This window comes from Lissotriton helveticus, chromosome 12 (assembly GCF_964261635.1).
Source record: "Lissotriton helveticus chromosome 12, aLisHel1.1, whole genome shotgun sequence".
In the NCBI taxonomy this organism is placed as follows: domain Eukaryota; kingdom Metazoa; phylum Chordata; class Amphibia; order Caudata; family Salamandridae; genus Lissotriton; species Lissotriton helveticus.
Window position 1 is genome coordinate 220,799,346 of NC_136073.1, and position 27,748 is coordinate 220,827,093.

The 27,748-nt window shown below is 42.2% G+C and overlaps 1 protein-coding gene across 2 annotated transcripts in view; it reads right to left on the reverse strand.

Moving 5' to 3' along the window:
* Positions 1–27,748, reverse strand: part of KLHDC4 (kelch domain containing 4) — a 318,635-nt gene that overhangs the window by 239,450 nt on the left and 51,437 nt on the right. For both annotated transcript variants that reach the window (XM_078671222.1, XM_078671221.1), the window contains exons 3-4: positions 18,741–18,819; positions 10,961–11,059 (exon numbers count right to left, since the gene is read on the reverse strand). In XM_078671222.1, the coding sequence (XP_078527348.1) occupies positions 10,961–11,059; positions 18,741–18,819 (178 nt within the window). The remainder of the gene's footprint in view (positions 1–10,960; positions 11,060–18,740; positions 18,820–27,748) is intronic.

Sequence of the window (27,748 nt, forward strand, 5' to 3'; positions counted from 1 at the left end):
GCGAGCTGGAAGCCTGGTGCAGGAGTTAGTGGGATGCGTGTGGACTCTGTTTTCAGAGACCTGCTTAGCCACCGATTATTGGCTGGATATATATATCACGTGAGATATATATATATATATATATTTCTTGCTCAAATTATAATGCTAAGATGCATAACATAAATGCATAACAAGCATTGGAAAAGCCAGTATGTCTGGGCTTGGAAGATAAGTGATTTTTTTATTTTTCCTTTTTTTTTTATTGCAAGCATATGCTACACAAATGGAAAAAATGCTGTTGCCTAATCATGGCAGCCATATGCTTGCAATAAAAAAATAAAACATTTTAAAAAAAATGAACCATTGCATATTATTTTACCAGAACAGTTGTGTACTTAGGGCAAACAGGTGTCTGTGTGTGTTTTTTTAAAAGATATTAGAATAGCAGAAATTGTGGTTAGGTTCTATATCCGTAAATGTATTTATTTATACACATCTCATAAAATGTAAAGGATGTTATTTGTTAACCAAGTGAGTGCATTTACTGAAAATGACAAGATAATATGCTTAAATAAAATGAATGTGGTGACAAAATATTTCAAGTTGAGGTATTGGTAATACATGGTGATTGTGGTGGCATTATTTCATTTATCGCTTAGGGCACTTTCTTGCTACGATAGCTATTATTTCTGAACTTTACTCTTAGTATTTTGCGATCTAGATAGATGGATTCGAAAGGACCCTATTATTATATAGCAGACGTCTGAGACTCTAAGATAGATTTTCATGCGGTTTAGCTCTCCTGCATGAACAGGGACCATATCTGCTGTGACTTTGATTATGCCATCTATGAAACTATTAAGTTCCTTTTCCCTTCCCTTGGACATACTATACAAAGAGTAGTTTACTTGGAAGGGAAATTGTGTGAAAGTGAAAAGTGGATAAGTGTTTTATATTCTTTGAGAAAGTAGTGGAGTTTTCTTTTAAAATGGCTGCTTTGCAGACAATGTTATTGGGAAATTGTGCAGCAAGATACACCATCCAATCCTGTTTTCTTGTGGAAGATCTCAGTTTATGCTGAGCTTCTTCGGAACTGCATATTATTGCCTAGTTTTTCAGGCATTTTTGTAGAGTCTATTATGATATTGTGTTGTGAAATGCAGGTTTTGCTCCCTTTTCTCTCTTAAGTATCTACGAAACAAACAGACTTTCCCTCATGGGAATTGAGGGTATTTGTTCATTCTCTATAATTTGATGAGGATGTTTTACAACCTTCTCGTTAAACAGTTCATGGTACCTCTCTCTATATTCATGGGTGGGCTATAGAGTTTTGAAGGTCACTCAAAAATTGACTGTAAACCAAAAATGTATTCCAAATTGCAGAGAGGTGGGGTTTTAAAAAGCAAGAACTTTAATCACACAACAGAACTAAATACGTGAATGTTCCCTTCATGGTAAGTCAATTGAGAAGTTTACCCCTGAATGCATTCTAGAGAAAGTGCAACACCCCCCACTCCATTGTCTTCTACCCACCTACGTTTCCCTAAGAACTAACATCTCCCATATCTCATGGCAGAGACATGTATTAGGCGCAGGCACATATTTTCAGTGTTTCCGCATTGGGATTTAGACAGCGACTCAGTCACCTCTCATTATCCTTTGTTTAATGCAGGCAGAAAATCTCAAGTCTCCACGCCGGACTCTGGTGGACCATATGTCAGTAATTTTGCTGCAGTTGTATTGAAACCTCACGATGCCTGAGCATCTGTCCTCGCAGTTTGAATAGTGAGGTGGCAGTGCCCCTGCCTACTGTCTTTGTCCTTCTTCGGGGCATTGGGCGAAGGCAGCACGGCTGGTCTAAGACCCCTGTATGAATCCTCCAGCAGTTGTGCCCTCCCAGGCTGTTCAGGCTTACAGCACTGATGTGAAGTTTCAGCCTCTCAGTCAAATTAGGTTCACAGCAGTGAGGTGCAGTTGCAGCCTCCCAGGGCAATCAGATTCACATTGGAAATGTGCAGTTGTGGCCTTCTTGATTTTAGCATCAATGGCTGAGACATTAGTTTCAAGCTGATGGCCACACTGGATGTAGTGCAGTTTTTGGGGCAGTTTTCAATTATGAACCAGACCGAGGGACTGCGGGCCTCAAGATATGCTTTCTCTGGGAGCTCCAAACACTAGGAACACGCTTGGTATCTCCTCCTGCATGACCAGGCACACTTCTTCTCTCTCTCAGCAGGAAGGCAGATTATTAGAAACCAGGCAGATCCCAGCTTCTCCAGCAAAACGAAATGCAGGCTTCAGGAGATGTCCCCTCTTTCCTAAGAGATTGACTGTCAAACAGACAACAGCACTGGTTACACAGCAGCTTTTCAAGTAGTCTGCGGTCAGGCTGTCAGAGCAGGGGAAGCATACACTTATGCCATGTAGGGGATATTCCCAACCCAAAAGGGAAAAACAAAAGAGCCCTTGGCTTTAGTTTTGAATCCAGTGGAATAAGATTCCATTTTACAGTGTAGGTTAGAAACTCTGACTATTTGCACCAACTTTCCGACCTCTGTTTCTGCTTTTTTGTTCTAAATATCTTTGTTTTTTGTATACCGTTATATAACCTACCACAAGTCTGATTGACAACCTAACATTGAGGAGCAGTCACAGAGCTGTTATGTGCTATGGATTGGTCATCATTCCATACACCTACAGTCTGAGAACAGAGTATACTAGGAATAGAGGAAGGAGCCATTTGCTTTCCAACTCCTATTTATCCTAAGTATCCCGTGTAGTATGTGGGAGATGAAGGTATGAATACAGTTCATCCACGGACTAAAACTGTGTACTCAGAATCCCTTGCTTCAGTCACCTACCGCCACCTGAATGGTAGTATCATCTATGTCCGCTTCCAAAACGTACAGTTCAGCAACCATTCAGTAGCTTCGTTCATATGTGTATCTCGGATATCAAGAATCCATCAGAAATGTTTGGGCTATTGCCATGTCTTTAAGCCAACGTCCTCTCCAAATATGTGACTATATTCTTCTTCCTATGTTTTCTCTTGGAACCCTCAAGGCGAGTGTATTTTTTGCCCAAACCATTTCCCTACTTACTGCCTTTGCTTTCCCTTTCATCGAATGGTAACATCTTTTTCGGAACTTTGCAAGCTCCGTGGAGTGTGAAAAATTCGGTGAACTGAGCGGAATTCACAGCCCAGGCTTAACCATGACATGAATCTCTGCAACTATTAGTAAGAAATGGGCATCTCTTTCACTGTGGACTACATTCACAGCACAAACGAAGATGTGCCCTCACTGCTTTCTGACTCATAATAGTGGAGGTAGACCATTGGATTATTTGGTAGTTCACCTCAGGAGCTACCTCATACTAGAACTAAGGCAAGTGACGCCTTTTAAAATTAACCTTCCTGTTGTAATCGTTCTTTTGCAGAGTTTTCTGCTACTTGTTTGTTTTAACAGTGTCTAAAGATGACATCAGCCACAATAAGCATCATATAATGTACTTTCTCACGCTGTAATGAACCTTGTTGAAACTACAATATACAGAATGCATTTCTCAAAGATAAAGGACTTGGAATATCAAATTGAATGTTGCTGGGAGAAGCTCACAATAGGCACATGGGTGGATGATTTTGATATTTGAGCTACCTAGGCCTTAAGCAGCTCAAGAATTTCAAATGAAACATTGTTGGACTAGATCAGCTACACCTGGAAGGTCTAAACAGCGGCAATAAGGAAATGATTTCTTGTGCCATGGTGTATGAACTAAAGCAATAGTGTAATACAAATAAGGCTTTGAGCATCTTAACAATAGTGTCACAAACTGTCTGGGGATCATTTTGCAAAAATGAGAATTGAAAAGGCCCAGACCTAAATAAAGCTTGGAGATTTCACAAACATTTTAACACAGGGAACACTCCTATTTAAACAAAATTTTGGGAAGGTCAGAATTATCAGTTACACTGTAGAGCAACACTGGATTAGATGTATGTTTCATATACAATATGTTATCAAAGAACACTGCTGTGGAGCTTAGCCCAATTGCATATGCTATGTCATACCAAAACATAGAAGCATCCCAGATAGTATAAGATCTCAGACCCTACCAATTTTAATCCAAAGGTTTGTATCTATGAGGTCTGAACAAGAACTAGAGCGGGGAGATAAGGATGTATGGAAAACTCTGAGTGCAAAACAAAGATGAGTACAGGGTCATGAGATTAATACAGAAGGGTAATGGATACATTTGAGGATTTTACAGGAATCACCTTCAGCAGGGAACGTGTAGGAAAACCTTTGACACAATTAAGAATTCGTGAGATAGCCACCGGAGATTATTGCTAGCGAGACAATATCTAAAACTGGTTTGCTTTGTCACAGTGCACAGGCAAAATCAAAGACTAATGTAGCCTGATGATAACTTTCTGTAGTCAATATTGACAAATAAATAAAGAGTCAACCGAATTGACCAAAACTTTGTTTCAATTAGTTTCTGTGGTTAAAAGTATTGTTGTGGACAATACAAATACTTACAGCGATCTTTTGAATTACCCACTGCTTATAATTGGTTGCCTTTCTTGTCAATTGTATTTGCTTCCGTATTATGCAATGGCTTTCCTTCCATTTTTGTGTATCCCTCCACCAGGGAACAGCTTACTTTGCCACACTTCTGAAATGAGGAGTAGCATTCTTCCACTATTTACATTCAGAGAACTACTTCGTGCCTAGGCATTTCATGTTCTGCACACCACCCCTGCTCGCGGAACTGATTGGCAGTGTTGACTTGCTCCCCACACATACCCTAATCCGTTGCACATCACTCTCGCGGCACGATTTGTTTTTTTTTTGTATTTTATTTTAACTTTTTTTGGAGAGCCTGGCAAGTACAACTTGCTATCAGGCTGCTCGTTTCTCTAAATGTGTTTTCGCACACATTTTATTTATTTTATTTACTGCTGAAAGATGAGCATCCACCATCTTAGAACAGTATATTAAATAAAGGCGAAGTAACAGCCATGTGGCGACATGCACACATAAGGCGACACGTGCGCACGCATGTCATCACATGGTGTGATTTGATTTTTGCTGATAACGCAAACATTTTTAATTTCTTTTTGCCAATGCTGTTTACCCATCAGCAACAAGAGGTGTGGCGCCGCGGCCAGGGCGACTGACGCTGGAATCTGGGGACCACGGTTCGATCCCCGGCTCCGGCGGCAGGTCAGCCCAGCACCATGTGACTCTGGGCAATAGCTCGCTTAATCTTCCCGGCGGCCCCCCAGCGCCTAGAGACCCTTACGGGTGATTGTGCGCTTTACAAATGTGGACTTTACTTTAACAAGCATAGAAAATTGCTAGACCCACTAGCTTTACCGACACTTGTTTATTATCATTACTGTCTGCACCTCACTCCCTTGCCAACAGAGCAAGACTGTGATTTAGAGTTCAGAAGACGGCCAACACAAATGTGACCGATATCCCACCTGCAGTGTTATAAGTGCACTACATCCAATTGCACTTGTAACAGCATACGTGATATCCGTCTCGTTTGTGGCAGAGTAACCCATCTGCCAAACTCTAAATCGGGCGCTTTGTCTGTGGCCAAATAGACACCAACAGGTAAGGGGTTGTGGCAGGACCTCCTGTCCCGCTAGCTAGCCTGTGAATATTTTCTTGAGCCCTGTAATTGCTGATTATTTGTTTTAATCTTCCGTGAACAAAACGGAATTTTACCTTTTAAAAATATCCGCTGAGCGCATTCTGGCACACATTTTCCACTCTGTGTAATCTTGAATTTAAAATTGTACCCAGAGCGAGGTTTTCGTGTTTCGTCTTCCCTCTGACTGAAAGGGGAGGACACCACTTCCTGTTTGTACTGCTGGCGGTTAGCGCTCTAGCAGCTGAGTGTACCGGGGCTATTTAGGCAGAGCCTGATCTCTTAGACGCTGCGGTAAGGGGTTGTGGCAGGACCTCCTGTCCCGCTAGCTAGCCTGTGAATATTTTCTTGAGCCCTGTAATTGCTGATTATTTGTTTTAATCTTCCGTGAACAAAACGGAATTTTACCTTTTAAAAATATCCGCTGAGCGCATTCTGGCACACATTTTCCACTCTGTGTAATCTTGAATTTAAAATTGTACCCAGAGCGAGGTTTTCGTGTTTCGTCTTCCCTCTGACTGAAAGGGGAGGACACCACTTCCTGTTTGTACTGCTGGCGGTTAGCGCTCTAGCAGCTGAGTGTACCGGGGCCATTTAGCCCTCGCCCCCCTCCGAGCGCGCAGCGGTCGCGCGCAGGGGTGCCGAAGACAACGCCGAAGACTAGCCAAAGAGTAGCCCGTCTGCGCCCGTCCGCGCCAGGACGGGGCTTGGGGCCATCCTCCCTGCCCTTTCCATTATGGACCGCCCCGTATCCATTCCTCGCATCAGGTATGCATCACATACTCTTATGGCATTACAACCTCTGCGACAACACTGTTGTAAAAACAAAACGCTCATATGTCCTGAGGGTCCCTTCTCTTGTATTAAATGCGGCTTTCAAGCCACGCACACCCACATTATCCCCGGACGGCCCACAGAGAACACTGATACTCAGGAAAGCTGGGATAGCTTTTTGCTAAATGTCAGATCACTCCCTAAACACTGTATTGAACTATGGGACACTATCTATAATACTCAACCCAAGATATGTTTCTTAACTGAAACATGGCTGAAACCCCACACTATCCCTACTATTACCCTTGGGATACCTATGGGATATAAAATCCTTCGCCTTGACCGCCCTGTGAAAGTGGGAGGTGGGATCGCTATTATATACAGAGACACTCTGAATATAAGAGTCCTAGAACAAGTGATGCTCCCTACTATGGAAGTACTCATCTTTCATCTAAAAATAAATTCAAAAACACAATGGAAAGGAGCCCTAGTTTACCGTCCACCTGGACCTAATGCTGGTTTCTCCCTTGCCCTCACTGAATTATTAGCCCCCCATCTGAAAGCTAATGACAACTTCATTTTACTTGGAGATTTTAACTTTCATATCGACACTGCTGACCATCAGGATACTAATGTATTCCTCACTGATCTCGCCATGCTAGGGTTACATCCCAGAAATAGTGGCCCTACTCACTCGGGTGGTCACACTTTGGACCGGATTCTCACTACCCAACCCAATGTCCATTGTTATCCCCCCAAACATATTAATTGGTCGGACCATAAACGGATTGACTTCTCCATACCACATTTATCTAATTCCAAGAACCGCCCAGCTACTCACCCTATTAAACGTAGGCCTTGGCACAAGATTACTCTTCCCAAACTCACTCAAACATGGGAACAGCCGCTACTCACCAATCTCGACAACATCGACACTGCTCTCTCCATGTTTAATTCCACTCTAATGACAGCCATTGACTCCTTAGCCCCTCAGAAAAATGCAAAAAAAACCACCATTGCGAAAAGGGAAACATGGTATACGGAAGACCTTAAAATAGAAAAGAAGAGATGCAGAAAACTGGAAAAATTTTGGAGACGCACGGGCAACAGGGAAGATAAGAGCCGCTACCTTGAGGCTATGTGCTCCTATTACAAAAATATTAAAAAAGCAAGAAAAACAAGTCTGACCACTCAAATTGCAGTGGCTGGCAACTCCACAAGAGAGCTATTTAAAATCATTCAAACTTTCACCAGCCCCGAAGTATGTGAAAGCCCTGACACCTTCACCCAAGAACTTTGCGACGAAATATCCCAGTTCTTTGAGGATAAAATAGAAGGTATATACAAAAAAATCACTACTGTCTCAGACTCCCTGGAAACTAATGCCTTTGAAACCTCCTCGCAATCGACTTCTGGAGAAACTCTTCTGGATATTCCAGAAATAACCACTAAGGAGCTGACCACACTCATTAACCAAACTAAGTCCGGTTCTCCCACCGACCTCATACCTGCCAAATTCATCTCCCCGCTAATTGAGATACTAGGTCCTCATATTCAGAAACTTCTCAACCTATCCTTTACCAAAGGCCAGCTCCCACTCGCCTGGAAGGAAGCGGTAGTGAACCCCATACGTAAAAATTCCACCTTGCCCTGGTCTGCACTCTCCAACCTTCGCCCGATTTCTCTCCTTCCTTTCATCAGCAAACTGGCAGAAAAGCACGTTAACACCACTCTTTCCAACTTTATCAAAGCAACAGGGGGCCTGGACCAATCCCAATCTGGATTCAGGCCCAACCACAGCACGGAATCGGCCCTCCTCTCTGTGACAGACCAGATCAAAATGTCACAAGACAAAGGGGGCTCTATGATTCTTGTGCTGTTGGACCTGTCTGCAGCCTTCGATACCGTGTCTCATAACACCCTGTTGAACCGGTTGCAAGGAGTGGGAATCGGAGGCGTAGCACTATCTTGGTTGGAGAGTTTCCTTTCCGGGAGGTCGCAATCTATCAGCCTGGGCCCCTTCAGTTCCATCTCTAGGGGGCTCACAAAGGGGGTGCCACAGGGCTCTTGCCTCAGCCCTACATTGTTTAATGTCTATGTGGCCCCCCTTGCTGAGATTGTGCGGAAATATGGGTTCATACCGGTTTCCTACGCCGACGACACACAGCTCCTCTACCCTTTCAGCTCCCTTGGCCTCAAAACCAAGGAGAACTTTGCTGAGGGTATGAGAGCGGTGTCACACTGGATGGCGAGGAATTGCCTCCAGTGTAATGTAACAAAAACAGAGGTCTTGCTCTTTGGCAAAGCAAGTATCCTTTGGTCCCCTGACTGGTGGCCACTAGACCTTGGCCCAGTACCTGTACCCAAACCTCACGTTAAAAATCTCGGAGTGAAGCTGGATCAAAAACTGACCCTAAAAGATCACACAAACTATATTGCGGGTCTGTGCTTTCACACCATTGGTCTGCTCAGGCGTGTCTTTCCTTTTCTCCCGGCCACATGTAGAAAGACACTTGTACAGGCCTTGGTAACTAGTCGTCTGGACTACTGTAACGGCCTGCTAACATTAGCTAATGCCGCTTGCAGGTAGTCCAGAACACGGCTGCAAGACTGGTCATGGGTGTACCCGCCAGGACTCCTTCTAAGCCCTTGCTGAAAGAACTGCACTGGCTTCCCATACGGCAGCGCATCAATTTTAAGATCTGTTGCACGGTGCATAAATGCCTGTATGGAGCAAGCCCTAAATACCTATCCCAGTCCCTGGAACTGTACCAGCCCAGCAGGTCCCTTCGCTCATGCAATCAAGCCCTATTAAAACCTCCTACCACAAAGAAAATTAGACAAGGAGACCGTGCTTTCTCCTCTGTTGGCCCCGCCCTCTGGAACAGTCTTCCCATTGACCTAAGAACTAACACAAATCACTTGTCTTTTAGAAAGACACTGAAAACCCTTCTTTACCAAGAGGCATTTCTATCCACATAACTCTCCAGGCTGCTCACTCTGGGAAAAATTCCTCAGCTGGCAAAGCGCGGAGATACCCTCATGGGATTGATTCCGGCGCTATAGAAGAATTTAAAATAAATAAAATAAAAATAAATATGAAGCAACTCATTTGCAAGCTAAGGAACTGCTCGTCCAGAGGGCTTACTGGCTTCACTGGTCCCTTCCCAAGTTCAAGTTTTTATGGACATCCCACTTACCACAAATGCTGCCATTCCATCAAGAACCATTATAATTAATTACCTACCTGAATCCAAACGATGACATCCCTTTTGCGAAGCAGCACGAAACACAATTCTCTCCACAAAGTAGAATCTACCCACACAAAATGCTAGATTTGCATGAATATATATATATGCTCTCCAAAAGTACCCGTTTTTCTCAGGAACCACTCGGACACCCAGATTGGTGCAATTCATTTAGTTAGCAAGTAAAAAACGACGCGTTTCGGCTTTACGCCTTGATCAAGGCGTAAAGCCGAAACGCTTCGTTTTTTACTTGCTAAATAAATTAATTGCAGCAATCTGGGTGTCCGAGTGGTTCCTGAGAAAAACGGATACTTTTGGAGAGCATATGAAGAATTGCCGGTATTCTGGCTCGGACCGCCCGCGACAGCCCTGTACTCCGTAACCGGAAATTGAGGATTGAAAATATATATATATATATATATATATATATATATATATATATATATATATATATATATATATATATATATATATATATATATATATATATATATATATATATATATATATATATATATATATATATAATCTTCTTCGTTCCACTATATGCTTAAAAGCTAGCCACAAGGTGGCTGCAATAAGTAGAGCCGGTGACCTCAAGAGCTCGTATATCAAAACCAATCACAATATTGCCAGCCACCAAATGATTGCCAATGATCAATTCCAAGGCTAACTGATTGAGAGACTCGCCTTCTCTCAGATGATAAATTTTGTAAAAGAAAACCCAGTTTTTGCGACTAAACTGGTCTCAACACTGGCTGAGGAACTGCATCCGCCCTCGTCCCCATCTGGTCACAAATTATAGAAAGGGAGCACTATGAGCACTTGAACATTTGACCCAAGGAACTTAGTCGTCCCCTACCTGTCTCGCACACTTCTCATTGACAACATCAAATGGAGTACGAAGCCTGGATGTGATCTTGGATGCCAACTTTTCCACAGAAGATAATATTACAGTGTTTTACCACATTACCAATTTTATATATATCAATCTACAGGATTCGTGACTCTGCATCTGCATAGCTGGCGAAATATATTAGACGGTCAATGTAAGTGGATGTGGAGTGAAGAATAGCAAATTGATACTCAACTATATACACTTGCTTTGACAATATAGTGCTAGATTCTATTCTAGATTCAATTAGTTTTATAAGTCAATATCAAAAAGTTGCTGTTTTGGCATACTACCCTGCTGCAAATTTATCTTCCATGTACCTAAAAACTTGTGTGACACGAAGATCTTCAGAAATCAAAACTATATCAACTCCCACCAGCACACTTTGATTATACACTACCTGGTGAGCGCAGCGCCTTGGCGGAGGCCCAGGGATATCCACCTTAGACCAAGTATTCTTCTTGATATTGTAGATATACAGTTCATTATAGAGGAAAGTCTGCAGTGGAGAATGAAAAGAAGAATACTAGAATTATTATTTTCAAAATAACAAAACAAAAAGAAAACAAAAAAAAGATCATGACCATAATTTGAGACTTTGAATGAGAAGCAGCCCATACATGCAGGTTGAAATACATTCAGATGGACAAGAAAAAGAACCCTTGATGTACAGGCAATTCAAACAGTGGATGAGCGCTTGTCCGCATTAAATGGATACAGAGAACAACATACTGCCTTCATCACCGCTTGAAAAAATTTCTATCAGAGGCAAACTGAAACTTGGGTACAGACAAGTCTGTTCCTCGGAAAGGCATGTAGTTTTAGGGCACGTCATTTGCATGCCTTGTTCCAAAAATGCACAGTAATCTAAATCTCATTCTTAGGTTGAAGAAGTCTTCTCACAACTTGAATAGAGCACCTCACAATGATGTTTCCAAAACAAACAATTTTGCTTTGGGTTTTTGCGTGGATGTGTTCTTACTGTAGGAGCAGCTGCAGAACCATGTTGCCTTAATTGTACCACAACCTTCCTGTGGTACCTGTAACTTATCCACATGTGTAGACAACACCATTGTGTTTAGTATCTTGATATGTGTGCTACACTGGTTTGGCAACACCATTTAAGCTGCTGCACATTAGGGTTTCCATGTGTGGATAAAGTTTGGAGTGCAACATGGGAGTCTTGCTTGCTGTAGGGATGGGACCTGTACTTGGTACTGAAGTTGATTTATGGTTGGTTCCAAATATCGGGATATGAAGACACCTCTGGACTCCACAGAATTAGATAGTGATTGGGAGGGCTGCTGCTTTGTGCACTCCAAATCTCAGGTCAGCCAACAGTTTCTGCGAAGAATAGGTTGCCATGCTAGAAAACATGTGAACCAAAGGTTTGCTCTGACATAGTCATTACACAACGAGTGCTATACAAAAAATAGAAATGTATTTTAGGTTGGTCAAGAGTACTATCAGTGAGAGACTACACACGTCCTTTCAAAGGCCAAAAAGTAAAGGTGCGAGTGTTGAGATCCCTCTCAATAGAAAGCCCAGAAAAGCATTTCCCCACAGACTCTGGATTTCAGTTGAGGAGGCCAGAGGTTCTGACAAAGAGGAGGATTAGTCACACTGTCTACAGTTCAATGACCACAGCAGGTGGCTTCATGACAGCAATACCGGTCACATTTACTGCAATTTAAATGGGGTGCATTTGCAAAATCAATGGCAAGCCTGCCCCAATGTATCTTGATGATTATAATGAAAAGCAGTCCATTTACTCACATTATTCGTTGTGTGTGCTTAAGAGTTCAAGTACAGTGTGTTGAATTTGTTACTTACTATTGCAATTTATTAGAACAGTAAGCATTATTTTGAATAGTAATCTTGAACATAAAGGTTAGGAAGACATCCAGTACATAGGAGGAACTGTAAAGTAAGCTGTTTGGTGTTTAAGAACAGGCTAACAGGCATTTGAAATAGCATACTAAAAAGTATATACAATCGCAACAGAAAAACAATCGTAGCTTATTTACATCTTGAGGCCCATGCATGTAAAATTCTTAATCTGCGTGGCATTCCAATTTAAAACATACGTGTTTTTAGCTTAGATTTAACGTCTTGTTGTGACGAAGAGGTCCCAATGTTCAGTGCTACAGCATTAGAGTAGTTCAGTGGCTGTGTCTAAGACGATGAAAAGATTGGAATCCGGATGGGCACACAGTGGTTTTGGTGCGAAAATAATTGCACATTAGCGGATCCTGAGTTGAGTCAGGGGACTTACTGATAAAGAGACTCCATGTAGGTCTTTGAAGATCAGCTTTATACGTTTGTAGAGAATTCTGTTCAGGAGAAAACCAACCAACTTGATGTTGGTATGATGAGGTGGGGAGGTTTTTGAGGGGAAATGAAAAGTACTCTAGTGGCAATACTTAGAACTTTGTCAATGGGAAGGAAAGCATGATGAGGGGTACCCACTAATAGACTGTTAATAACCAGTTCGTTGATTAGTTCTCTTACATAGTGGAAAGGGATATAAAAGACGCATTCTGCATATATTTAAGAATTGATATCTATATGCCGTGGCATCTGAGGTAATTAATTAATTTTTGCACACTGAGTAATTGAAGAATACTCTTAGGACTATGGCCAATAATGCAAAAGTGAGTGTGCCCAGTAGGGAGCCGATGGAGCTAAGAGTGGAGGGAATTGTAGCAGCGGAACGAAAGAATATAACTAAGGATTTAGAAGAGTTCAGCAAAAGGGAGTGTAAAGCCACCCAGTGACGAATAGCAGTAAAATAGTCTGATATCTGAGACTGTGTATGAGGAAAATCTAGATGTGGCCAGCATAGAGGTTGTAGAAGTACCTAAACGATGTAATGGAATCACAAAGTGAAGTGGTGTAGTTGAGGAGAGAAGGGGCCCCTGTACAGAGGTTATGGGGACACAACTAGTAAAAGGATAGGTGGGCTCTGACGGATTGCCAGTCTACAGTGAAAGGCCGGTTTGGGAACAAAGCCAACTAATAAAGAAAAGGGTGGCAAATAAGGTAAGATGGTCAGTGGGGTTGAAAGCAGCTGAAAATACAGGAGAAGGAGGATGGATCAGAGTTGGCTGTGATGTGTGGCGACAATGTAGGTAGCTATGTGTGTTGGGCAAGGGGGGGTTCTCAGTTAATTCTTAAACTGTCAACCTTGTGCGAAAGGTTTGCTGAAGTGCAGTCTCTCTTCATCCTGATCAGTGGCCTCCTCTACTATTCCCAGAGTTATCACCTTTTCCACTCCACGTTCACAGAACAATTCCCTAAATACTCTTTGATCCTGCTCCCAAACTCCTGACGAATCTTGTGTGCATTTGTGGGCTCAAGCCACACTGCCTTTTGATCTTGTTTTCCTCGTATCTGATACTCTGCATTGCGTGCTTCTTCCTTCAGCCCCATACAAATGTGCTACACCAACACATTTTAGCAGCAGTGCAGTAGGCTTAATTTTATTCAGCAGCTCTGCTATGTAGACAACACTATGTGATTTACTTAGGTCTCTTTTTCCCCAGTGGCCAGTTTCTACATAACATGCATGATGTTTCCAATGGTAACTGACAAGTTTCACACCAGTTTTGTGTTGTTGCCCCTTACAACAATTACTAATTTGCAAATTTGTATCAGCAGGGCTGATTTTTGTGTCTTTAATAAGCACTGTGAACTGAGGGAAGAATATTTCACCTCCAGAATAGTTAATCTGGAACCAAACTGGAGCGAGCAGACAGAGGCTAAAGATTTAATTGATTTTAAAGGCGATGTTGATATTTATATTATGTTTCCATTGGGAACTCCCCCCCCCCCCCTTTTATGTAACATACTTTACCCACGTTCTAGTGACATATTTGGGTCTACCCCATTGTTTTGTAACCCCAGAGGATAAAGAGACAGACTGTAAGCGAAAAATCCAAGAAGTTGTCATAAGGGCAGAATCACAAGGAGAATGAGGATGAAGAAAGCTGGACAGAGGGACCAAAAAGCTGGTGCTGAGGAATGTTGCAAATAAGTATGCAAAAGAAAAACGTTATGAAAATAACCTTCTAAAAGACTTTTAGATGGAACTTCACTAAAAACATGTTAACACTCAACGCTGAAAGAACCTACAATAATAGAAGAAAGATGATACAGAGAGAACGCCAAAGGATGTAGGCTCAAAATGTAATGCAAAAAAAACTGTTTTGATAAAGACACAGACCACGAGGTTTGAATAACAATTAAATCAACATAAAGTCTTTCTTCTGTGAACTTTACAAAGGTAACCAAAACAAGCAATGGCAAAGCCAATCAGTCTCACCTATAAAATGACAGAGGTAATTGTTTGCTGTTGTTAATTTTTGTTAGAGATCAGAGTTGGATTGGTACCTAATAAGAAAAGAAAATGTGCAAAAGAAGGTTTTTTTTTTTGAAGCGGGTCGGTGAGGGGATTGGAAGCAACATGGGGTGGGTGACAGTGATGCACCACAGCGTGGCAAGGTTGTGGCAGTGTGCTAAACAATTGGCGGGGTGGATGTTGAAGCATCATGGGAGGGGGCGAGAAAGCAATGGAGGCGAGGGCTGAAGGGAAAGGGTGGGAGAGAAAGCAACAAGGGGTTGGGGAAAAGCAACATGATCGAATTCGCCAGATGGATGAAAACCAACTGGCTAACGCTCAACACAGACAAGACGAAAGTAGTAATCTTCGGCAAGGACACCTCGCTCTGGAAGTCCACATGGTGGCCTGCCAAACACACCTACTCCCCCTCCTAGCAACCCATGCAAAGAACCCCAGAATAGTAATCAACAGCCAACTCTTAGGACCCGTCAAGTAAATACAGACTTCAGTTTCTGCTTCCACATACTCAAAATGCTCAAGAAGATCTTCAAATGTTTAATAAGCCACAATCGCAGAACTGTCACCAAAGCCCTCATCACCAGCAAGCTGGACTACAGCAACGCGCGCTATGCTGGAATCAAAGCTCAGCTGTACACAAGATTCCAGAACCTTTAACCCCTCCCCCCCCCAGTCATTTCACCCCACACCTCAAAGAGCTCAACTGGTTCCCAATTCACAAACAAGCACTCTTCAAACTCCTCAAGCACACATACACAGCCTTACACAATACTAAACGTGTACCTCAACCACCACATTAACTTCACAAGCCTACCAGATACTTCCACTCAGCCAGACAGCTACGCGCACACACACATCACACATATGAAGAACCAGATTTGGCGTTTGAGCCTTCTCCAACCACACTACTAAAGCCTGGAATAACCTGCCACTGCACATCATGACCTCCCGCTCAGTTCTTTAATTCCATACGACACTAAAGACCTAGATCTTCACGAAAACCTGACCTTGGCTCAGCCCATAGAGCTCCTGCTTCAGTCCCAGGACACCCTCCCGGGGGAGTTGTGGACTATACGAATACATATAACATAACCCATAGGGCGTGGGTGGGGGCTATGTAATGGGGAGGAGCATACAGGCAAGTGCAAGAGGGAGAAGGGCAGGCAGAAGCAGTCGGGCAACAGAGAGCAACGCCAAGTGCATGGGGAGACGTACACGAGGAAGACAGCTCAAAAACACATACTCTAATGGAGTGTTTCACACGAAGGAAAAAAGTAATGCTTGAAAAGCAAACAGTGGAAGCAGCAATGCCAGGGAATCAAAGAAATTGATTGTAAAGAAACAATGCTCCATGGGAGGGGCAAATACAAGATTGACAAGCTGGGACACGAATAAGGAGGCAATTGAGAGTGACAGGAAAAGCCAACCAGTGGTAAGCACTGGGCGGGCTGCAAGCCAAATATGACTCACAACAGACAGAGCATGCGCTGTCTAGTAGACTCTACCTAAAAATAGAGAAAAGAAATCAGGCAATGATTGTGCCAGTTCTCTTTTAGATACACCCCAGTAAACTCTTGAAGCTGAGCAGGTATACTCTCCAAATGAGTAAGTACATGCCCAGGTCCAATTCATTTAGACTAGTTCTTGACCATCAGGTACACAGACACGTACCAGCATCCTTAACGCATGACTTGTTCTCAAGGATAGGTATATATATAATGTATTTTTAAAACATGATAGATTCTTTGTTTCCGTAAAGCTTAAGGGAAGGATGTTTCATTCATTCACCCAACAAGCTGAAGCAGTTTGCCATTCAAAGCGAAGCTTCAAAATCACAGGAAGGTTAATAGAAATTTGATGTGGATTTCAGCATTTTATTTGGCACATTTGCTGGGCACACACATACATTACATACAATTGGCAGGTGTCTGAACTTCATTATGGTCATAACAGGCATACAGTGTAGTCTCTTCAGCGTTTGAGAAATTTGAGAAATGTTTCTGCATTTTCTGTAGGTCCTATATTAGGTTTTTACAAAAACATCGGATTACAATAGGCTAAATGAGACAAGACAGTGAGTCAGGCAACAGAAACACTCTCTTGCTTCCCAACGAAAGAACACTGTTTGAGAGGATTCTTATATAAAACCAACAGATTTTGTTCAGTGGCTTATTATGACTCTCCATGGTGAGCGGAGGATATAACCCGAATTTAAGGCATGAATTCTCAAGTCAAATATCTGACATTTTATCAAAAGCTGCTTTCTGTTTAGCAACATCATATAAGGATTCAACAAGCTCAGTTCTTTCAGCATTTAAGTCCAGCACTTTACAGGCTATGCAGTTTTGTGTATCATCTAGAATGTAATTCTGCCAACAAAACGATTCAATAGTTACTTTGTCCCTCCCCCTTTGTCACATTCCTTTTTTTCATCCATCACTCTTTCCTCTCCTCCTTTTCCATCACTCTTTTCTCTCCTCCTTTTCCCCGTTATAGTGTTCCAGAGAATAGTCTTCACCCTCTTGAAATTACTCTTGTGTGCTATTTAGGTACTGGTGTCAAGCCACCCAACGCCTGCTGCTTTCTTATCCTCCTACTAACAAAGATCAGCTATACAATATACCCTCTGTGCCTGCCTCTCCATCTATTTGAATAAAGGAATACAGGAACATCTACTCCTCTTGATTGGTGTGTCTTTCCACTGTGTTGTTAGATGTCTTGACAACAGTGAAGAGAGGAAGAGGAGTTTGAGCCTTGAAGGGTGCAGCAAGTGCTTTTCTGATTTGGCTGCTTTTCCCTTGCCAGCAAGATGGGGGAAGAAAACAAAGCAAGAAAACATCTATGTTCGGAGAGAGGAAAAGGTGGGGGTGGGGGTGGGGTGAGTGTGAGTGAGTGAGTGTGTGTGTGTGTGTATAACATTGCATACATACCCCTGAAAATTATGGTCCTCTGTGATGTTACAACTGTCAAGTGCATATCTGATGCTTTTGTAAATATTCTCTCATTCTCCTGTAACCTGCGTGTGGTGATACAAACTCCTAGTTCCAGTAAAGCAAACCTCTACTCCCCAGAGCTACCTTTGAGCTTCATAAATTACTGCCCTCCCAAAAATTCAATTAGCGAAAAGCTTTGGTAATTAATACACTGAGCTCACAGCTTGTGATCATTTATACTTCTACAACTTTCTTATAAATAACATTATATAAAGTATAAATATTAAGAACTTGTGGCCTTTTCAGAGGCAAAAGAAAAGCTACTAGTTTATTACTGTAAAAGGGTGGCCATGCATGTTATCTAGTAGGCAGGAGCGCGAGGAAGAAGAGAGCACACAGGAGAAATGGCAAGCATGCCAGTGGGGGTTGGGGAGAGGTACAGGAATGGTGCCAAAGGGAAAAAAACTAGCACAAGTAAGTAGAAATACAGCACCAAACAAGAAGGAGTAAAGGTTTTAATACACTGTCACTTGGTATTTTTAGGGCATCACATGAAGAATGGTGGCACATACCAAAATACATTGGGATACGCCATGTATGGCACCCACATGAAAGGCACTGGGATGTGTGGCCTTCTTGGGGGGAAGTGGATGTCTCATTAAATATGAATGTGGATCCTATCAGTGAAAGACCTTAATGGCTGCATTATGCTCTTCGTGGCTGTTTTTCATGTCGCATTTGACAATTTACGATTAGCAGCTCTTACTGCAGGCAAACTAAATATTTCATAGCCTGTGTGGAGGGATTCATGTTTGCGCCAGAAAGCTTGGAATACACATGCACATTAAAATAGGGAGTCAAGGGTAAATAATAAAAGAATACTTTACTTTTTGGCCATTGAAATATTCACCTCCAAACAGGATAAGTTCGTCTTTCTCAGGATGTGCGGACAACGATGCGTTCAACCTATAGAAGTAATAATACAGACTGTTCAGAAAGTGAAGATTGAGAGAAGGAAACCTGCTCAATTGGTCATAGTCACTGCGCACCGCGCAGCTGCGAAATAACTTCAGCCCTGGAAAAAAGCTCAAAGTCTACTAGCAAAAACAATAAACCATTTCTTTGGTTGAACAAAAAAAAGAAATACTACTGCGAGTGGTAAATAAAGAACTGTCAAGCCTCTTTGTTGCCTCCAACAAACAAAAGAGATCCACCACCTACACAGAACTGTTGATCATACAGTAACCAAGATCACTTTCCAAGACGTTGTCAAATGGACGACTTTAGCAAAAGGATACCTAGTTTCTAAGCAGACTTTAAAGTGTAGCAAAATATTTTGTCATTCTGAGCAATAAAGTAATCTCCACGTGCCTCTATATTTGTATAATTTTATCAATGAAGAAGAAATGTAAAGCACGTTAGTACTCTTTCAGTTACATGTTGTCACCCTAGCCTCACATCACACAATGGTATCTGTCTGTATTCATATTGTTTTAAGTACATCAACTCATATTTCACTGGTCTAAATTAGTGGTTCTTAACCTGTGGTCAGGGGCCCAGAGATTTCGCAAAGCCTACTCGGTTGATCCACGTCTACTCAGAAAATTAAATGATAATAACAGAATAATAAAGTAAATCTAAATGAAGAACCAAAATTTAAAGCTCAACATTTTAAAACGCTCTGCAAATGTGAATACATTTACAATTTGAGGCTAAAAATCAAGTTAGTAACCTCAGATTGATTGAAATCAAACAAACGGAAGAGAGCAGCGCCTTTGGGATCTATCATTTATTTGTGAATTTGAAAGGGGATATATAATAGCCCTTACCAATGAGGAGGCGTCAAATCATTTAAGAGTAAATTATGAACATACACACAAAGCTACCTAGGCCGATACTGGTCATACAATTCCAGCATCTGATAAGGGACTCTAGACGACTGCTCATTCTCTAGCTTGCTAGCCTCCATGTGAAAGTGGTTGCCACTTAACTGTAGGTGACAACTGTAAAACTAATACACATAAATTTGTAAATACTTCACTATAGTTATGTCATGGTAACGCTGCACACTGCATATGTCCATCTCTAAATCACAATATGACCTTCCTTGCCACCCAAGGTAAGATTTTTCCAAATTTAACTACCTCAACCAAAATGGTGCACAATGTTGCTACTTTCAAGGTCGTCTGTTCCTTCTTCCTCATCACACCCAGGCACCTACCTACATCTTAGTAAGAATGTATTCGTACTGTTGATAATAGGAACTTCCATAATAGGTTACCATGGACTTCCTGCCAAACCCCAGATAGCTTGTCATCTATGCAAGTGTCAGGAGGGTCTCCCTGTTGGTTTGCTTTTCAGCTCGAAGGCTCTTATTTTGCAATAAATACAGTTTCAGGCATTTTTAAATGCAAAGTTAGAGGTTCATTCCACACAATGTACAATGGTAACATACTAAAGGAAATAGAGCATGGCAGCCAGGTTCCAGCACAATCTCCATCAGGAAAGAGAATTAGCTTCAGTATTCAAATCTGTAGTAAATGCACGAGGTTGCAAGGATTTAAGAAAATGGAAGCATTTGAGCAAAAAGGAAAAGGATCAGTACTGCACAGCATTTACATAAACGTTAGGGCCCCAGTGGGGAACCTGGGCCTAACAGTGGACAGGTTTTAAAATTAAAGCTCTCTTGGCTCGGTGCAGTGTTCCTTTATACCATACATACTTTCTGACTAAAGCTTCCAAAGATTAAATGTAGCTTATAACGAATGTGGGTGTAGATAAAGGAGTGCTTTGAGGCATCCCAAAGAGAAGATGCCAAGAAAGAGCTGAAATTGTCTTTTTTGACTAGTTGGTCTAGTGTTTGTCGAAAGGAGTTCAACCATTTCAGGATCTTACCCTCAAAATGAATTTGTGCTTTTGTAGTGTGCAGGGGTGTATGGTCTTCCACTGTGTCAAATGCAACAGACAGGTCAAAGAGAAACAATAATCAGGCTTCTTCATGGTTTAAAATGCACATGCCATCATCCTAGATGATATTAAGGGGGATAGTTCTTGCAGGGAATCCAGAAGGAAATCTCATTGGAGAATCAGCAGACGATTTTTGTTTTGCATTCCATTCAGAGAACTAAATTATACACAGCTTTGTATGGCAATAGCAAGGAAGAAAATTACTTTTTAATGTGATCTGGAATTGCATACTTGTTAACTCAGTTTCTTCTAGCTGCTCATGATAAACTAGGAACAAAGTGAGTGTTCGCTAAGAAGTATTTTTGTTTTTTAACTAGAGGGTTTCAGGTCTTTAAAAAAAAAAATTCAAGGAGCAGCCAACTGTCAGCAAGTTACATATTCATTGAGCACACCCAGAGGGCATATGGAAAAACTAGCAAAGAAATATTAAGAACCTTAGATACGATAAGCAGCTTCTTGCTAAATGGCTTTCATTGTTTTAAGGGCACTAAATTAAAACTATAGTGCTGATTGACATGTCCCCTTGTAGACTATTCAGAAAACCTGGACACAGAATCATAGAATTGTCAATACTTTATGAATACATTAGACACTAATATGGTAAACTTGTTAGTAAGAGGTCAAAATAAGCTCAATCATTCTTAAACATCTAAGTAGCAATTTGATTAAGGTTTGGGTACTGGGAGGAAATGCAAAGATGCTTGAAATTGGGAAGGTATAGAAGTCAGTGTATCTGCTGGAGTACAATCCAAGAGTGGTGGAGTTGCAAAAACTATTCTATTTTTTTAACCTGTGATCTCACTGATAGACTGCTCTATCACTGGTGCTTATCTTATGCTTCTTCAAATGTCTCCCCAATCCAACATTACCCTCACTGTATTGTTCGCAGGAAAACTGCTTATCACACAGTGAAGTCTATAGATGGTGGCTGCTTCTTTGGTAACTACTCCATGTAAGCCCATAATACAAGGGGGATTTTAATTACCAGACTCTTGCCAACTTCCTTGGTTCTTTAAACCTGAAAGAATTGATTTTTAACCCTTCCCATTGCGAACTGCCAGCTGCTCTAGCATATGTAGGTTAATAAGCAAGCTCATTATTAAACTGGTAAATCCATCACCAGGTTGGAAATTAGCCATTCCAATTCATTCACTAAACCTATATATAAAGCTATTACAAGACTAAAGTGGTCTAAAGTCAGATTGCAATGTTTAACACTCCATTATCTTCTTCCCCGCCTTTACCTTTGATTCTTTATTTGAGGTTTATTCATCATATTGCTGGAATATCACCCAGGTCCCCAATATGCTAGTTTCTATTCCAACTAAGCTTCAGAAATGATTTGTCAAGGCAGTTTGTAGGTTCACTGAACCTCCAGCTGCCAAGCTGCGAGCATTCCGTGCAGATCTTAGGACACAACCCAAAGGCTGACCTACTAAATCATCCTGAGAAACCATAAAAACGTTTTGCAAGTTCTCAAAAGTATTCCTACTCTTAATATTTCCAGAATTTCACACAAAGGAGAGGAAACTGACCATGACGTCAACAGCCCTCACGCCTTCAAAAGTTGTAATGATGGAACCTGGAAAACCTGAAGACGTTCAGCTTAACAAAAAAGTCCATCAATGAGACAAAATCTAACAATCTAAAGGTGACTACAGATGCCATTCAAACTGGAAGCCTTGAGATAAAAACACGGCATAGGGAATATGACTTTCTCCCAACCCCCATTTACTTTAGATTCTCAGGAGCCCATACTTCGCAAAAAAAGAAATGGAAATCACATTGAACCAAATGCATCATCCCTCAGAAATCCCTTCAATACAAGAAGCAAGACCAAGAGACTAGTTTACTTCTCTGCTCAATTACCTTCAAATAGTCTAACTAACCCACTGTGCAAGAAAACGGCCCTGGCCCCATCTTGGAAGTTAGATGACCAGGGCACCCAGAGCCAGGGTATACTAAAGTATTGTACTCCCTGGACTACAATTCCAAAGGTCCCATGAAGTTGGTCCCTTAATCAGTACACATTGTTTCAATGGACATTGTTAGCGTAGAGTTCCTCAAACCACGTGATTCTCAAAGGACTGAGCTCACTTTAGTAACATGGCGCTCAGACAATTCCGCCAAAGAAATCTCAACAGTAAAAGAAATAAGAGGATGGGAAATTAAAATATCTGGGTGAATGCATATTCAGTGCAGTGAAGCAAACAGACAACAGGCTGCGATAAAAACATTAACGGACGAGTGGTTAGAAGCGATGCTATACAATCAATTCTGAAAAATCCTCTCAGCAATCCAACATCGATCCAGTTAAATGCAAGTATGAATCCACTGACGATCAGCAATGCTCACCAAAAGAGTTGCTTGATTGACCATGATAAGAGGTCTAATAGCCCGTCTCTAGTTTTGATAGGTGCACCAAACCATGTGCAAGACTGGAGCTGGCTCCCGGCAGCATACTTCCGTCCAGTGAAAAGTGATTGGCACTTACAAACTAACTCCTCACCCCAACCAATTCAACTAAGTTACAAAGATGTTCATGGAATGTAGGAGATCTACAGCAAAAAATAAGCAATCCAGTAGTAATTTCCTTAAGGACACTGTAATCATTTTACAGGAGATGTGGAGCTTCACCTCAATTCCAATGATAGGTTATATTGAAGCAACTAATCTAGCAGGAAAGAGCAAGCATTAAGGCACAGACAAAGGAGGTATGACCATCTAAATCTCCGCCGAATTAGCTCTGAAAAATCAAAAACAAAAACCCTCACAGGAGCCCTAGCTTCTCCCAGTACAATGTGAAAAGTGGTCTCCGATTGAAGAAACAAAACTGATCATTTTAAATTTGTATGTATATCCTGTGTAAAAGCAAAAAAATTAGATTGTGCACAGGATGGAAAGCACAATTAGGACATTAAAAAATAACGACAACATTCCACTTATACTGATGACCGGTGACTTTAATTTAAATGTATTTGTCCCACTAGTTAAAGAAGATGTAGACTCGTTGCAACACCAGCTATGGGACATTCCACATCAAAAAATGCAACAAACAAGGGGAATTACAGGGATGTGGAATTCCTATAGCCCGATGCCCAGGACATGTTGTTTGGGGTCAAGGGCAACACGTTTTCATATGTATCTTATCCTTGGGACAAGTAGGTCCAACCACCTGCAGCACAAACACTTTGGCTGCCTGTTTTCAGTACCATATTATGGATCAGGGAAGGGCACTGTTTGCAGTTAAGGTAACATTTTTGTCCATATGTTTATGCTGTTCAAACTTCTATTTATGGCTCATTTATTGAACACCTTTATTATTAGGGTGAGCGCTCTAAGTAAATGTTGTAAGCTCTGACTGCACTACTGACAGTGGTTCCAGTGTAAAAAGAGAGAAAGAGACAGAATTTAATAAATGCAAAAGTCCATGGTCAACTCTAGATCAAATTGGGGGCCCAATTATTAAAGAATGTCTCAAAAGGGCACCCATGTTATATGTCCTTGCATTAAGTACTGATATACAGCTTCCATGAATCCCCTACAATTGACAGAAGTAGGACAAGAAATGGTACTCCTAATTAACCAGCGTAAAACCGAGGTACTGCTACTGAATTCTGATTGTAACTTTTTACCTCTAAACTTAAGATCACAAGCATTAAAAAAAGATCCGATCAGATACCTCGGTATTTATGTCTTCAATCAGTTCGATCAATTATTTAGATTGAATTATCCAACAATGCGAAACAAAATTAAAACTCTACTGGAGAGATGGACTCTTTTACCATTAACTTTAATTGGTCGGGTTGAACTTATTAAAATGTTGATCCTTCCTTTACTGGTTTTTCTTTTTTTAAATGTACCGTTAAAGATTAACTCTTGTTATTTTAGAGAGATTGAGTCTATGATCAGGGATTTTGCTGGAACAAGAACAGGTTCAGGACAGGAGTATTCTGGGGACTACAAAAATGCATTGATTTAAAACTTAATTTACAATAGTGGTATCAGAAAGGACGATATGTAGGGGGGCTATTCAATTGTAAAGAACATCTTTTCTTTTAGTTGTTTCCTATAGCCTTGGTGATGATTCAGATTGTGAAGGAAATGCTGAGGTGACCCATTTGCAGGTTCCACAGGAGGGCAGGATTTCCATAGTGAAAATGCAGATGACAGAGAAATGACCAGCACCAATAGGTAACAGTAGCTGCCCTACTAGGGAAAAGCCCTGGCGGATGACGGATGAACAGCAACTCTCAGATTACTCTACTGGCCCAGAGAGACAGTCCCTCAAGAAGCCCCCAAGGATATTTCCCCCATCCATCTGGAGTCTGGTTCCTTCTGTACGACGCAGAGATTCTTGAATATCTGCAGATGTTGAGTTTGGGCTTATGAAAGTATGTATTCAAAGGTCGTGAGCTGGGTCCAGTCTCTTGTACTCAGCAACACTCAAACTGTCAATATAATTGTTGAAGCAGTTTGGAATAATAAATCAACATGCAGAATTAAAATTGCTTACCCCGAGCAGCCACCACTACACAAGACTACAAACAAGGGCTTGGTCTACTTAGCTTAGCTGATATGGTGACGCATATATTATATATCAAGATACTAGAACCCAAGGACTGTTGCAGTGCCTCACCCGGATGAAAGTGTGCAGTGAGCAAGCAGTCCCCTGCCACAGCTGGAGGCAGTGGTAACCACTGTGCAATTGAAAATATTAAATGCCATTTCTGAGCAGAAAAACAACAGAAAGAGAAAAATATGGGGCGTGGTCAGGACAGCCATGGAGCCGGACGTGTAAATCAAGCTCTGATGTAATTGGTAGCACGGGAGAAAATATCCAGAGAGCGTCGTGCTCCATTGCCCCACACATAGCCACTTTTGAGAGAGGAGGGCATCGGCGAATCAGGGTGACAAGAGGCGCCCCTCTCCCCCACAGGATGGATTTGATGGCACTTGAATGTTTCCAGGGCCCTGCGGAGTTGCACAAGATGGTGGTGCTCTGGCAGAGCTGAAGCCGATTGTGGCGGCCAAGCCGGGTTTGGAGCACTCTGCCCTGGACAAGAGTAGGTATCTGGTTGCTCCCTCCACGAGAGTCCAGAAGACAGCAGGCTAACAGCTGGAATTGTCACATAAAGGCCCGTTCCCAGAGGTGCTGGTGTGGCCCCAGTGAAGATGCAGGCTCCTGTGTGGGCCCAGAGCACCAAAAAGCAGGCCTCCCTGAGTGACCTTACCTTGAAAAGAAGGTTGCAGGACTTCCAGTGGTGCCCCGCCCATGGAAGAGGAAGGTAGCAGTGGGCCCTGTGGATCAGCCTGACAGGGCTCCAGGAACGAAGGCCAACACAGGACCTACAGAAAGGCATTGGGCTGACATCCAGGGGAGCGGGAGGCGAGGAAAAACAGACCCAAAGCCTACTGGGTCTTGAGGGGGCACAGAAAATACAGAGGAGGTGCTACCCGAGAGCTCCATGACCACAAAGGAATGCAGGGGGAGGGTGGCTACTACAAACTCAAGGTGCAGCGTGAGGAGAAGGCAGTATCTGTTAAACCTCTCCGCGGCAACCCGGACAGCAGTAGGTAGATCAACATTGGAGTCTAGTGAAAGCTCTTGCCTGAGTGGTATACAGGGCAACCCCACAGAAGAGATAGTGTTTGCAGCGTGGACCTTGAGCAGAGCTTGACAGATCGCCACACACAACGCCAAGAAGAGGGGGAGTGGCTGGGCCTCCGTGGGTGCCCACCGGAGGTCCAAAGGAGCATCCAGACACAGAGGTCAGTGCGGGAACCAAAGAAAGGGGCTATGCTGGCACCTGTGGGAGTTTCACCACCAAAGGTGATACAGCATAGAGCCAGAGCTGGGCGGAAACCAGGAGAGGTACTCAACAAGTAAGGGAGTGCCACAAAAGAGCTCCATGTAGAACAATCATTGAAAATGTAATCGGTCTCGCCTTTGATTAAGTTAAAGCCATTTGCTTTGCTAATGGTATTGTATAGCAAAGCAAATGGCTTTAACCTAATCAAAGGCGAGACCTATTGCATTTTCAATGCTTGTTATTTTTAACGGCTGCATTTTCTGCCTGTGTTTTTTTCTTTTTTTGTCCGGTTGTGTGGTATGTACGGGCTAAATGCATGGGAGTGATAAACAGAGGTTCTGCTTGAGTGAAGGTAGCAGATGTGCACATTACATAAGAACCCAGGGACAGTGAATCGTGCATACCTGCAAAATTGAAAGTGATGTTTCCACTTAAATTATCCAGGCTTCTACCCTCCACACAATGATGCAAAACTACAGTTGTACAAGCACAAAATCATAAGCAAGAGTGCACATGTACCTCTGGAATGAGATAGAACAAGGGTTGACAAAGCCGGTAGGTTAGGGTTTAATGTGTAAATGCAGGTGCATGCATTGCAAACGCATTCAAGCCAGAAAAAAGAACCAAAAGGCTGTTTTCACTTGACTGCAGACCTGGTTTTGTTTCTATGTCAAATAAAGTTAGAATGACAGGGAGCCTTCAGAATAGCCCTTGTTTAGTTTCTACAACATAGATGAAAGGAAGGAAGGTGGTGGGGAGAATGAAGAGCGAGGCACCCAGGAAAGAGGGAGGTTGGGGTGGAGCCAGCAGGAGCCCCCGGTGACAGAACAACCCTTCTGAGCCAAGATGTGACTGATAACGTTTCAAGCCAACACCTGACAAGAGGGTGCTCAAAAACAGGGAACGGTTGAAGGGGACGGACCAAAAGCCCACTCTAGGAGATTATAAGAAAAATGTCCGCATGACAGCTGTGCTATCAACACAGATCTATAATGCGTGCAAACCTTCAAGAAACACACAGGCAATTGTGCGCGCACACACACACACACACACACACACTCCTTCAACAACCACTGGCAGTTGTCCCCCCCTCCCCACACACACTCCTTCAAAAA